Source organism: Nanorana parkeri, unplaced genomic scaffold (assembly GCF_000935625.1).
Source record: "Nanorana parkeri isolate BGI_ZX_2015 unplaced genomic scaffold, ASM93562v1 scaffold551, whole genome shotgun sequence".
NCBI lineage: Eukaryota > Metazoa > Chordata > Amphibia > Anura > Dicroglossidae > Nanorana > Nanorana parkeri.
This window is the reverse complement of record NW_017306819.1, coordinates 260,995-275,811: the sequence shown is the minus strand read 5'-3', so window position 1 is coordinate 275,811 and position 14,817 is coordinate 260,995. Positions and strand designations below refer to the sequence as shown.

Sequence of the window (14,817 nt, the reverse complement as noted above, 5' to 3'; positions counted from 1 at the left end):
ATCCCCCACCCCCCCCCCCCCCCCCAAAAAAAACAAGATTTTTGCTGCATATATTTGCAAATATACGTGGAAGCCACGCTGTCTCGTCAAGACCCCTCTGTGAAGTGAGATCCCCAACTCTGATCTATGAAAGCTCCTACTACATTTGGGCATATATAGCAATAAATAAATTGAGGACGGGTATGCCTGTTAGACTAGAGTGAGGGACTACACTTTCACAGAGGGGCCTTGACTAGGCAGTGTGGCTTCCATGTATATTTGCAATTATAAGAGACTGAAATCATTTATCTTGAGCAAATTGTTGAAACAGTGTAGAGTTTGTTTTGCTGGTATGAGCACTGGGTAATTTCTGTAATGTATGGCTTCCATGAGCAACACGACTAAATATCTTCAACTTCAGAGTTTATAAAAGGAATCCTGTGGCATGGACTAAACGCAGCAGCACTGATGTCCTGGCAAATATCCGATGATATACATATTATACTGGAGAGGTATATGTAAGCTATATGTTGTATTACCTACCTTGCGCAAGTCCCCTCCCAAGCAGAACTCCATAGCCAGAAGAGGAAGGTCATTGGGTGCCAGTTTTTGTAAACCTTCTGGCACCTCGCGAGCAGAAACCACATTCTTATGATTAAGTCTAGGACAAGAAGGATAATATATCAATCTATAAAACTAGAAATACAGATAAAAAGGACAGGAGACACAAACATGTGCAAGAGATAAAAACTAAATGAAAACATGGAAACAGGAAAGCAGAAGGTAAGTATTTGCCAAACATATACAGTATGTCAATACTAGCCCTACTTGTAGCTTTGTCAGCTTGAACTCCATTGTATTAAGCCTGCCTCACACATACGTAAGTTTTTTTAATATAAATTATATACCTACCCCCAACATTTATGAACTGCGGCTGTACAACAACCATGTCTTTGTTATGTTCTTGTAAGACGGTACAGAGCCACATCTACTGCAAGGAAATCTTGTAATTAGCAGGGATGAGCTCAGGTTCAGACTGATATAAAAGGTCAATGAGGTCACAGCATCCAACCCTTTGCAAACTTGCAGCTGAAGACGGGAAATTCCCTGGCCGCGACTGACTGAGCGGCAGTGGAATGAGCTCACCCCTAATCAGAGTATCCAAAAAATACAAGACGCTGATTTAACCTCCTATGAGTTCATCCAAAACTCAAATGAGTTGTATTTTGATATTGCGTTTTATTTCTATGTTTCCGTTCAATGTTTGCATCATGCCTACTTCAAGTAAAACGCTAGGATGAGAAATATCAGCAAGTCATGCACGCACACACCAAGTGTAAGGGAAGAGATAAAGAAGATAATATCTCACTTTTTCATAATCTGAATTTCTAAGCACCATCTCTCCTTGTTCTTTGGGCTCAGCTCCTGCCGGCATTGTTTGATGGCCACTTCCTCCCCGTTTTCCTGAGTACGAAAAGTAGAAAAGAAATCAAATATGGGTGAGAGTAGAAGAGATGGCCACCAGAGTAGTAGATGATGAGCAGAGGAAGAGCAACTAGGAGAAAGTGAGATGTAAAAGTATCGGAGCAGATGGGCAAAAAAGTTAGATCAGTGGATGAGCACAGGGCAAAAAGTAGAGAAGGAGAAGCCGAGCACAGAAGTAGAGAAGGAGAAGCCGAGCACAGAAGTAGAGAAGGAGGAGCCGAGCACAGAAGTAAAGGAGAAGCCGAGCACAGAAGTAGAGAAGGAGAAGCCGAGCACAGAAGTAGAGAAGGAGAAGCCGAGCACAGAAGAAGAGAAGGAGAAGCAGAGCACAGAAGTAGAGAAGGAGAAGCCGAGCACAGATGTAGAGAAGTAGAAGCAGAGCACAGAAGTAGAGAAGGAGAAGCCGAGCACAGAAGTAGAGAAGGAGGAGCCGAGCACAGAAGTGGAGAAGGAGATGGAGGAGGAGGAGATGGACGACGGAGGAGGAGATGGACGACGGAGGAGGAGACGGCCGACGGAGGAGGAGGAGGAGACGGCCGACGGCCGACGGAGGAGGAGACGCCCGACGGAGGAGGAGACGGACGACGAGACGGACGCCGGACGACGAGACGGACGACGGAGGAGGAGACGGACGGAGGAGGAGACGGACGAGGAGGAGACGGCCGACGGAGGAGGAGGAGGAGACGGCCGACGGCCGACGGAGGAGGAGACGCCCGACGGAGGAGGAGACGGACGACGAGACGGACGCCGGACGACGAGACGGACGACGGAGGAGGAGACGGACGGAGGAGGAGACGGACGAGGAGGAGACGGCCGACGGAGGAGGAGGAGGAGACGGCCGACGGCCGACGGAGGAGGAGACGCCCGACGGAGGAGGAGACGGACGACGAGACGGACGCCGGACGACGAGACGGACGACGGAGGAGGAGACGGACGGAGGAGGAGACGGACGAGGAGGAGACGGCCGACGGAGGAGGAGGAGGAGACGGCCGACGGCCGACGGAGGAGGAGACGCCCGACGGAGGAGGAGACGGACGACGAGACGGACGCCGGACGACGAGACGGACGACGGAGGAGGAGACGGACGGAGGAGGAGACGGACGAGGAGGAGACGGCCGACGGAGGAGGAGGAGGAGACGGCCGACGGCCGACGGAGGAGGAGACGCCCGACGGAGGAGGAGACGGACGACGAGACGGACGCCGGACGACGAGACGGACGACGGAGGAGGAGACGGACGGAGGAGGAGACGGACGAGGAGGAGACGGCCGACGGAGGAGGAGGAGGAGACGGCCGACGGCCGACGGAGGAGGAGACGCCCGACGGAGGAGGAGACGGACGACGAGACGGACGCCGGACGACGAGACGGACGACGGAGGAGGAGACGGACGGAGGAGGAGACGGACGAGGAGGAGACGGCCGACGGAGGAGGAGGAGGAGACGGCCGACGGCCGACGGAGGAGGAGACGCCCGACGGAGGAGGAGACGGACGACGAGACGGACGCCGGACGACGAGACGGACGACGGAGGAGGAGACGGACGGAGGAGGAGACGGACGAGGAGGAGACGGCCGACGGAGGAGGAGGAGGAGACGGCCGACGGCCGACGGAGGAGGAGACGCCCGACGGAGGAGGAGACGGACGACGAGACGGACGCCGGACGACGAGACGGACGACGGAGGAGGAGACGGACGGAGGAGGAGACGGACGAGGAGGAGACGGCCGACGGAGGAGGAGGAGGAGACGGCCGACGGCCGACGGAGGAGGAGACGCCCGACGGAGGAGGAGACGGACGACGAGACGGACGCCGGACGACGAGACGGACGACGGAGGAGGAGACGGACGGAGGAGGAGACGGACGAGGAGGAGACGGCCGACGGAGGAGGAGGAGGAGACGGCCGACGGCCGACGGAGGAGGAGACGCCCGACGGAGGAGGAGACGGACGACGAGACGGACGCCGGACGACGAGACGGACGACGGAGGAGGAGACGGACGGAGGAGGAGACGGACGAGGAGGAGACGGCCGACGGAGGAGGAGGAGGAGACGGCCGACGGCCGACGGAGGAGGAGACGCCCGACGGAGGAGGAGACGGACGACGAGACGGACGCCGGACGACGAGACGGACGACGGAGGAGGAGACGGACGGAGGAGGAGACGGACGAGGAGGAGACGGCCGACGGAGGAGGAGGAGGAGACGGCCGACGGCCGACGGAGGAGGAGACGCCCGACGGAGGAGGAGACGGACGACGAGACGGACGCCGGACGACGAGACGGACGACGGAGGAGGAGACGGACGGAGGAGGAGACGGACGAGGAGGAGACGGCCGACGGAGGAGGAGGAGGAGACGGCCGACGGCCGACGGAGGAGGAGACGCCCGACGGAGGAGGAGACGGACGACGGAGGAGGAGGAGGAGATGGACGAAGGAGGAGGAGGAGGAGATGGACGACGGAGGAGGAGAAGATAAACAGAATGGGAAAAGAAGAGAAGAAACAAGAGATGGAAGAGAGAAACAGACAGCAAGAGCAGAGTAGGAGATCAGTAATGGGTATAAGGTTTGAGGCCAGGCTGTGCGGGGAAGGGTGAGGCTATGTGCAGAGAATGCGTGGTATACAGTATGGGAGCTGGAAAGGTTGGGCCACCGATCTTCGCTCATTGACTTCCATGAACAAGCATGTAAAGCCTCTTACACAAAGGAATCATCATAAGACTATTTATGTGTATTTGGGACGCGCACCGCGTTCAGTAAAAGACCGCGCACAGTTAACAAGAGAGTCACAATGTTGTACGCATTTCTTTGGAAGGTTCCTCCTTACCCTATTATGCCAGCGAAGGACATAACCAAACCCCCCGGTCCCCAGACGCTCCTTCATCTCCCAGGGTCCGCAGCTCTGTGCGTGTGAAGGGGGAGGCCAGCTGGTCCTGTGCTGGGACGCATCCTGAAAATAAAATGATAACGGCGTCAGTTCTTGCAGCAGGGAAACAATATCAGCAGACATTACATGCAAAATAAAACGAGGCTCCACCTGGAAATGAACATGAACATGGCATAGCGACACAGGTCAGAGATACCACTCAGTTCCTGGGAAGCAAATCTCCATGTTTCCATCTACATCGGGGTGGGCAATGAATATGGAATTCAGGATCCATTCTGTCCAATCCATTTGTATTTAGATCATGGCTGGCCAATTCCTAGGAGCCAGGTCGCCAATGCTCCTTAACCATTTTTCAGTATTCGGCGCTGCGGTACTTTGACTGACGTTTATTCCGTCATGCGACGCTGTACTGAAATTAATTTTATACCATTTTTTGGGGACAGATAGATCTTTCTTTTGGTGGGATTTAATCACCACTGGGGTTTGTTTTTTTTTTACTGTATACGGTAGTAAAAAAAAAGTACCGAAATTTTTGGAAAAAAAAACTGTTCTCCCTACGTTATGTTATAAAACATTTATTATTACCCAATTTTTTGGTAAAATATAAAAGACGGGGTGACGTCAGGTAAATAGACACCAAACATGTCAAGCTTTAAAATTGCGCGCACCCGTTAAATCGCAAAAAAACTACCATACTCAAAATTGACCATAGCCGACGCTTTAAAAGCTTTTACCGCTCATCAGTTTAGTGTTATCAGTGATTGATGACCCTACAATTATTGCTCTCATTCCGACGTTCGCGGCGATATGTAACATGTGCCGGCGCAATGGATGTAATCGGCGTTTTCGCATGTAGGCGGGCTTGACGCATGTTTGCGTGTGCATGTGGGGGTGGGGGACTTGTATTTTTTAATTGCTTTGATATGTGATTTTTTATTTTTTTTGTAACAAATTTTTTTAAACCTTTTTATTTTTCACTGAACTTTATTGCTATCACATAGGGAGCAAACAAGCTCCCTATGTGATAGCCAATTGGCAGTGACAGGTCCTCTTTATGGAGACATCAGGGGTCTTTAAGACCCGTAATGTCACCTAGGGACCCCCAGAGAAGCTGATGAAGCACCGATCTGCTTCACCAGCTTCTCTCCGGTTTCTGTACCGAAGAGTGACACTGAATGCAGTCAGTGATGTAATAAACATCACTGCCTGCATTCAGATAGGGAGAGGAGATCATACGGAGCTCGAGTACTGAGCTCAGTTTGATCTCCGGCCGCAGAGCTGGTCCCGGGCTCACACCGGGCACAGCGGGATCGCCAGCAGCGGCGGCGACGAAGGGGGGCGCAAACCCGACCACATATTACAAGCGATTCGGGCGTCTCTACAGACGCCCGTACAAAACACAAAAATTCCCCAGCCCCAACCTGCCAGCCAGCCTGCAACCAAACAAGTAGCCCTGTCAACAGTATGCGTTAAAATCAGAGGTTTTAGTTGCACAAACTTTTGGCCAAAAATATGTAGAAGCCACACGGCCGCGCCAAGGCACCTCTGCAAAGTGTGGTCCTAACTCTATGTATCCGAGTCTCCAAGTGTGAGCATATTAATGAAGTCGATAGATTGCATGCAGGTGTACCTGGAGGTAGCCTACTCCTCCTAATAAGGTGCAGGGACGCACTGGGGGCCCAGCAACTAAAAATGCACGCTGGGACTCCAGTGCATCCCCCTAACCAAAAATAGTCAAACTAGAAAAAAGTGGTACATGCATGAATCCATAACTAGCCTTTATAGCAGGGAGCACAATGGGAAGGCTTACAACAATACAAAACACAAAAATTCCCCAGCCCCAACCTGCCAGCCAGCCTGCAACCAAACAAGTAGCCCTGTCAACAGTGCTCCCTGCTATAAAGGCTATCTACAGACGCCCGAACGCTTGTATGTAAACAGCCATTGCTGCTATCGGCGGGCACCAGCGGAACGGGATAGGACGTCTAAAGACGTCCACCCGCCCCCAAGAAGCCGCTGTCCGGCCGTTTAATTACAACGGCCAGCAGCGGGTAGTTAAAGACCACAGCGGGCGCCCAACTTTTGAAGTTTTCAGTAGTTGTCAATGGAGCCGGCTCCTAAAGAGTTTTGTTAGGAGGAGGCAGCTCCATTGACAACAACCTCAAAAGTTGGGCGCGGCTGTGGTTTTTAAAGAGCATTGGCGACCCGGCTCCTGTGAATTGTCCAGCCATGATCTAAATACAAATAACAAAGGGAACAAAAGACAGTTTGATACAAGAGAGTGAAGTCAGAGCAATAAATCGGGAATGATCTCCCCCTTATCTACAGACAACCGATAACTGATTGATTACTAACGTGTTGTTCACTATTCATCTTCCTCAATAAAAGTACTTCATAGGCTGGACATACACTCATCTATTTTTCTCCTTCAACCTGCGGGCTGAACAAGAAAAAACAGACCCGATTCCTCCATCAATACATAGGAGTGTGTCGATCGAGGCATCCCGCTGTTTGCAATGCATTCTGATGGCAACCGCCGTCAGGATACCCGACCAGAGCCGGTAGCTCATTGGCTGCCGCCTCTGATCGAACATTGATTTTCCACCAGGGTCCTTCGATCAGCTGATCGAGGGATGCCGCCCGAATGAGTGCCGACAGCGGCACCCACTGTGCGAATTTTAGCCAGTTCCTCAAAAACTGTCCGAAATCCAAACAGTGTATGGGCACTAGGGATGCACCGATACCGGTTTTTCGGTATTGAGTACCAATATTTTTTTTCCGGTACTCGCTGATAACAAAAGTCCCATTAAGGAAGCCGAGCGGCGTGTAATGACTCGATTAGCCGAGTCATTACCAATTAGCCGGGAAGCCAGCTCCATGCTCCCTTGTCACCAGGTGACGAGGGAGCATGGAGCCGGCTTTCTGGCCAATCAGGAAGCCAAGGGGCAGGTAATGACTCGCTGACCATCTTCCTGATTGGCCAGCTTCATTACACACTGCCCGGCTTGCCGATTGGCCGGGAAACCGTCTCCATGCTCCCTCGTCACCAAGTGACCAAGTGACAAAGGGAGCATGAAGCCGGCTTCCTGGCCAATCAGGAAGCCATGCAGCGTGTAATGACTCACCACCTATCTTCCTGATACCGGAAGCTCCAGTATCGGAGCATTTGGGCGAGTACTGGTCCAAATACTCGGTATCGGTGCATCCCTACTGGGCACCTTAAGGGATTGTGTAATAAGACCGTTCAATATGTAACAAATATTTGCAAATTGTAGCAACTCAAGAAAACAATTTAGATTCAGGCCACGTTCACACCAAGGCGGTGGAGGATCAGCGCGGTTTCCGTGCTGATTTTAAAAGGGGCTGTTTTGGGAGTTTTTAACGGCTGATACGCAATTAAAAACACTCCAAACCGCGCGGTTCCATTGAAAGTTCTATGGAAACCGCACTGCGCGGCAAGAAAGGGCCAGGGAGCAATTTGGGCCGGGGGGGGGCGGTTCGGATCACACGGCCGCATGAACGGTCCCCATAGCAATGCTTGCGATTGTTCATGTCGGCAGATCCGCCCCTTAAGGCCTGTTCACACCATAGTGCACCTCCCGGCCGTCGTGCGTAGCAGGGTAATGCGCACTACTGTGGTTTGTGTTGTGGTGAAAACATTACTGCTGCGCTACATTGGCTCGTCACACTGTATGGAATGGCAGTGCCAGGCAACGCACGGTGGCTGGGAGGTGCAATCGGGTGGTAATGCGCACGAGACGCACTGTGCACTGGCGTGTGCTAATCGCACGGTATCGGAACGCAATGCTATGGTGTGAGCGGGCCCTGCTTCCCTCGCTGTACAAGTCAATGTAAATTCATAAGCAGCTTGAAGCAGGTCAGACGCAGGTCAAAAGAAAGTCAACTGCGGGTCAAAACGCACCCGATCAATGAACTGTGAATGATCTCAGAAGCAGCACGCTCACCCACAAGGGCCCCGAGCCTACTGAACTGAACTCCAGGATGGATTAAGATGATGAACCCTTGGAGAGGGGCTACTCCGGCACTGCGAGGGTTAAATGCTCGTTTTGGTCTAGGGGCAAAAATAAAGAAGCTATACCCACCTGATCCTCAGTCCCGCCTGGCTGCTAGACTGGTCCATGCAACCTCTTCTCCCACTGAGCTCCAGCGGTCTAAGGACCTCTGATGTCATTATATCTAATTCAGGTCTATTAGAGGTGAGGACGCCGAGGGACATACCATTGCCATAGTGGGGGTGGGTGAGAGCTGAGTGCTGAACGCAGATCGGGCGAGCATATCTGTGTTTGTGCTCCTAGAACCAAGCAAGGTGGAAACCTTTGCCAAGTTGGGGGGGGGGGGGTTTAGCCCCAAAGCAAGGGGTCACCTTACTAAATCCTGGAGTTCTCCTTTAAATTAAAGGGGAACTCCAGGGAACTAGAGAGGACGCCGGTACATACGTGTAAAGTGTGAATCACACATCAGAGCCATGCCATATAAGTCAGGGATTTCTGAAAGCTGCACAGTAATGTTTAGTGCGCCCTCTGCTTATAGTGCCCGTCCATTCCAAGCTGTGCCACCCAAGGCGACTTTCATGTACCCACCAGCCACGGGTACCAGGCACAATATGGTGTCCACTTCTCCTCTGTGGTCATCCAGGGTGCACGCCGCTCTGCTTTTTTCTTCAATTACAATGAAATTTATTAGAAAAGCACAACATGGCTCCCATTACATCCCAGGTGCCCAACCTACAGCCCGGGCCATCGGCACTTACTCTGCAGACTGCAGTATGTCCTTATTTACCCCCCTGGGTGCGGGTGCTCAGGCCCGGGAAGGATAAATGTCCCCTATGGACGGGTTCTAGCAGTGAAATGTTGTTTTTTCTTTCACGTTACCACCAAAGAGGCGGGAGGGACGCAGTGATGTCATTGACCTTATATGGCTACTTGCCCGTACTTGGTAAATGACATTCACCTAATATGACCAGGTGGCGGTAAAAGAATGCCCCGGCCCGCAGACGCCTGGGGGAGAGGGGAATGCTCACAGCACAACACAGGATCCCTTCCATAATAAAAAGCCGCCTGTCATTGTGTTTGAACGTAACGCATGTTCATAACGCAGCAGCAGCGTGACCGCGTTCCTCCGCTCCTATATGTGTTTATCATCCTGCGCTCGTATTGAGTCGCCGGGATCTGTGTCGGGTTTATTTTAGGCTCAATGGGGATCAGCCGCGTTCTATAAATAGAATCTACAAGACAAGCAGAGCCTATGGATTGACGGGAACAAAAGGCCAAACCGAAAGAATAACATTGAACAGGTTCTTCCCCTTCCCGGAATTGGGGAGAACCTCGCCCTCGGGTTCTAAACAAAGCAATTCAAAGTGTGAGCCAATGAAATGACCAAAAATCTGCCCCCTCTCCCCACCCCGCTGCTCATACCTCAGTCTGGAGGAGTATTTGCATGCAGACCGCCCTAGGTAATGCTCACAGGTGATGCTGAGTCTCCATGATTGACAGAACTGAAATCCAATGAATGAAAGGGGCGGGGCCAAAGGCAGTCAGGCTGGGGAGGAAAGTGCCAGATGATGCTGGATGTCCTCCAACCAGGAAATGTGGCGGGCTCTGTCTGACTTGCTGCAGCTTCTAATGTACATGGTGAGAAGCTCCCAGTGTGTAGTGACATCAGAGGAAGCCTTTTCAGTCCAGGAGAGGAGTCGGTAGAACTGCGCAGCACTGAAGGGGAGGCCGGAGGTCAGATATAACTCCCCCTCAGGTCTGGATGACTGTGGATAAATCCGGCTCCAGAATGTGGGCACAGCACTCAGAGGAATCTGAAGACTCCCAACAGCTCGAATGACACACGACCATTATTGGTATGTCTGTCTTCAGACACACATATTATACACATACACAAAGTATATAGACCAGGGATAGGCAACACTAGCACTCAAGCTGTGTTCACACTACAAGTCCCAGCATTCCTCAGTCTCTGGCACTTATGCCTGTGGCTGTCAGAGTCTTGCAATGCATCATGGGACTTGTAGTTCCACAACAGCCAGAGTGCTGAGGTTGCCTACCTGTGATATAAACACATACACACAGATGATATAGACACCCTCACATGTAGTATATACACACGTACATGCATGATATACAGACACACATAATACATGAATGACACAGACAAGCACCCAGTCATAGCAGGGCAGCCCCCCATTAACACTCATGTGGAGGGGAGACCACACGTCGTACCTGGTGTGTCATGTGCGGGGCTCGGCCTGGACTCTCAGCAGCCTCCGGTGTACCGTACAGCCCCTCCCCCGTTTTCCTCTACCGGACACAATGCCTGTAATGTGTACAGTGTGAGCTCTGCCCGCACTTCCGCATTCACTTCCTGGTCTGACGTCATACGAGGGGCGGGGCTAGCGTTAAAGGAGCCCCGAGGAGGGATGAGGCGAAGTGCTGATCTTCGGGGGTGGGCGGGGCTTTGGGCGGCTGCTACAGCTGGAAAGGGTATGCTGCTGTCATCCTCATCCTGACCGCTGTGTGATGAGTCACTGAGCCAGAGGAGGGCCGTGAGGGCTCCTATACAGTCCTGGTGTGTTACTGCAAACCATTATCATTGTTTTTATTATTTTTTTATAATTATTATTTACCGGTATGTTATTTTTTATTTTGAATGCAGCAGAACAGTAAAAAAAAAAAAAAAGACCTTCGCCATTTTTAACAACGCATCGCACCACGGCGCGTGTTCAGACGCACTGTTATAGGCCGTCCTGCATCCAAAGAAATGCAATGCAAAGCAGGTGAAATGCAACCGCCGATGCAGGCAAACAACATATGTTCATGTGAGACCACTAGTGTGAGACCACTAGAGGGAGCTGAGGAGCATAGGGGATAAGTATTTATTATGGCCACTAGATGGCGCTGAGGAGCATAGGGAATAAGTATGTATTATGGCCACTAGATGGCGCTGAGGAGCATAGGGAATAAGTATGTATTATGGCCACTAGATGGCGCTGAGGAGCATAGGGAATAAGTATGTATTATGGCCACTAGATGGCGCTGAGGAGCATAGGGAATAAGTATGTATTATGGCCACTAGATGGCGCTGAGGAGCATAGGGAATAAGTATGTATTATGGCCACTAGATGGCGCTGAGGAGCATAGGGAATAAGTATGTATTATGGCCACTAGATGGCGCTGAGGAGCATAGGGAATAAGTATGTATTATGGCCACTAGATGGCGCTGAGGAGCATAGGGAATAAGTATGTATTATGGCCACTAGATGGCGCTGAGGAGCATAGGGAATAAGTATGTATTATGGCCACTAGATGGCGCTGAGGAGCATAGGGAATAAGTATGTATTATGGCCACTAGATGGCGCTGAGGAGCATAGGGAATAAGTATGTATTATGGCCACTAGATGGCGCTGAGGAGCATAGGGAATAAGTATGTATTATGGCCACTAGATGGCGCTGAGGAGCATAGGGAATAAGTATGTATTATGGCCACTAGATGGCGCTGAGGAGCATAGGGAATAAGTATGTATTATGGCCACTAGATGGCGCTGAGGAGCATAGGGAATAAGTATGTATTATGGCCACTAGATGGCGCTGAGGAGCATAGGGAATAAGTATGTATTATGGCCACTAGATGGCGCTGAGGAGCATAGGGAATAAGTATGTATTATGGCCACTAGATGGCGCTGAGGAGCATAGGGAATAAGTATGTATTATGGCCACTAGATGGCGCTGAGGAGCATAGGGAATAAGTATGTATTATGGCCACTAGATGGCGCTGAGGAGCATAGGGAATAAGTATGTATTATGGCCACTAGATGGCGCTGAGGAGCATAGGGAATAAGTATGTATTATGGCCACTAGATGGCGCTGAGGAGCATAGGGAATAAGTATGTATTATGGCCACTAGATGGCGCTGAGGAGCATAGGGAATAAGTATGTATTATGGCCACTAGATGGCGCTGAGGAGCATAGGGAATAAGTATGTATTATGGCCACTAGATGGCGCTGAGGAGCATAGGGAATAAGTATGTATTATGGCCACTAGATGGCGCTGAGGAGCATAGGGAATAAGTATGTATTATGGCCACTAGATGGCGCTGAGGAGCATAGGGAATAAGTATGTATTATGGCCACTAGATGGCGCTGAGGAGCATAGGGAATAAGTATGTATTATGGCCACTAGATGGCGCTGAGGAGCATAGGGGATAAGTATTTATTATGGCCACTAGAGGGAGCTGAGGAGCAAAGGGAGTAAGTATTTATTATGACCACTAGATGGTGCTGAGGAGCATAGCGAATAAGTATTTATTATGACCACTAGGTGGAGCTGAGGAGCATAGGGGATAAATACTTCTTAGGTATGTTCCTCAGCTCCATCTAATGGCCATAATGTATCATAGGAACATTCGTTTTTTGGCACTATTAGCCCAAAACAAACATTCACAGATATTAGCAGGGGGAAGGGCCCAGATAATTGTTTATAAATAGACCCATATGCCTGAATTTAAAAAAATCTGGGTACCCTGGATCACACCTTATCTGCCGAGGAACTTCCACCATCAGTTACTGGATCTTGAAGGTTCCTGAAAGCTTGGGGGTGGTTAGTGTGAGGTCCTACCCATGATGACCCTGAGGTGCCCACCCTACTTTTTCTTTCCCCCCTCCCCCCGTTGACTGTTCTCTTTTCTCTCTCTTCTCTTTCTGTCTTAATTTTCTCAAGAGTTGCTACATTTGTTGAGTGACACCATGCGGGCCTCAGATGCCATTATATATTTCTTATGTACATGTGACCTGAGTGCAGTCCCACCATGTGGTCTTCATATGACTGCTACTTATCCTGTAACTATCTTGCTATGACTATCAAATTTAAATAAAGTTACTGGGACTTAAATAAGTTTACGGTTAGCATGAGGCCCTACCCATGACCCTGGGAAGCCCACCATAAAATCCTTCCTTCCTCCATTGACTGTTCACTTTTCACTCTCTTCCTTTTCTGCCTTAATTTCCTTGAAAGTCATTGAGTGCCGCCATGCAGGCCTCCTATGCCATTGGTACAGTATGTCCATGTGACCCATTATACGGTCTTCATATGATTGCTACTTATTACTGTAGCGCTCTTACTTCGACTTCCATTTTGGAAAATTGTTACCTTTCCAAAAATGTTGAACAGGAAAAGGAACCTGTGAGGAACATATATGGAGGCTGCCATTGCTAACTTGCTTTGGAAGGTCCATTCTCCAGGGCCAGAGTAACATAGGGGCTACTGGAGGCCTACCACTGAGAATAGGCCCGGCCAGCCTGGATCGCCTTGGTATGCCTGATGGCGATCCAAGCCATGAACACAATCAGGCAGAGGCCGGTGGCTCTCTAATCAGACATACTAGGCGGCCTAACACCTGTTCTATCATTTTTCTGTACCTCATAAGAATGCTGGACCATGTCATCTCCGGCTGATGCAGGTTTACAGGAGAATCCTACCGCACCATGCCTTAGGAAGGGACCCGGAGTGGCCCCAAAACGTTGCCATGTGAAAAGATGTGTGTGCATCAATAAAATGGTCACTTTCCGAAGATTTGACCACGGTGTGCTGGTGATATATTTTACTACTTCCGGTGACACAGTCTCAGCTGTTAGAGGCATGCTAGGCTCAGCGCGCATGCGCCCTTGTTCTATACTTTTTCTCGACCCATAACATTTCTGGACCCCGTCACTTCTAGTGCGGCCGCGTCATGCCAATCTCAGCGTCATATTCTGCTGCGTCATCCGCTGTTTTCCCGATGCCCTTTCTTCACGCGCATGCGCACCTGGAAGTGACGTGGTCGAGGAAAATGACAGGCCACTCACTAGGTGGTGCTGGAGATCCCGCTGCTGAAAACTGGGGCCAGTCCGTGGGACAAGGGGAAATTTTATGGGTTGAGAAAAATTATAGAACAAGGACCCATGCATGTTAAGCCAATAAGCCTAGAATGTCTCCAACAGCTGAGACCACGTCACCGGAAGTGGCCTAGTCCAGCATTCTTATGACCAACCGACAGCACCAGACCCATGATGCTCTTAATCTGGCCCTGCCGTACTCCAGGGGTGTCACCTTGATCCTCTCTTCAAAGCTCTGAGAGTCCGTGACCTAGAAGAGCCATGTGCACATCAGGTGATCCACCCAAGGACCTGATAAGTAATCCAACGTGTCCAATTTGGGATGGGCTGAACCTTTAATGAGGAAACCGAAAGGACATTCTGAGGGTTATTTTCCTAATGAAGTTGATCTCAGAATAAAGGAATTTACGCGGCAGAACTATTTCCAGAGAAAGCTCCCCAGGGCCCAGGGCTCCCCATGAGGTGTCAGAAGTAGCTGGCAGCAAGTAACGTGTTCTGCTCCGACCTCACCCATGACCTCAACGTTTCCACCTAAGATCATTCCCAATGCGGCTCTTGTGTGCAATTCTTTTATTTTAATAAC

General features: G+C 50.8%; 1 protein-coding gene across 1 annotated transcript in view; it reads right to left on the bottom strand.

Moving 5' to 3' along the window:
- Positions 1 to 10,733, bottom strand: part of IKBKB (inhibitor of kappa light polypeptide gene enhancer in B-cells, kinase beta) — a 45,378-nt gene extending 34,645 nt beyond the window's left edge. The window contains exons 1-4 of the mRNA XM_018561938.1: positions 10,587 to 10,733; positions 4,279 to 4,401; positions 1,349 to 1,443; positions 523 to 640 (exon numbers count right to left, since the gene is read on the bottom strand). Coding sequence (XP_018417440.1) covers positions 523 to 640; positions 1,349 to 1,443; positions 4,279 to 4,401; positions 10,587 to 10,598 — 348 coding nt within the window. The 5' untranslated portion in view covers positions 10,599 to 10,733. The remainder of the gene's footprint in view (positions 1 to 522; positions 641 to 1,348; positions 1,444 to 4,278; positions 4,402 to 10,586) is intronic.
- Between the last annotated feature and the right edge of the window lie 4,084 nt (positions 10,734 to 14,817).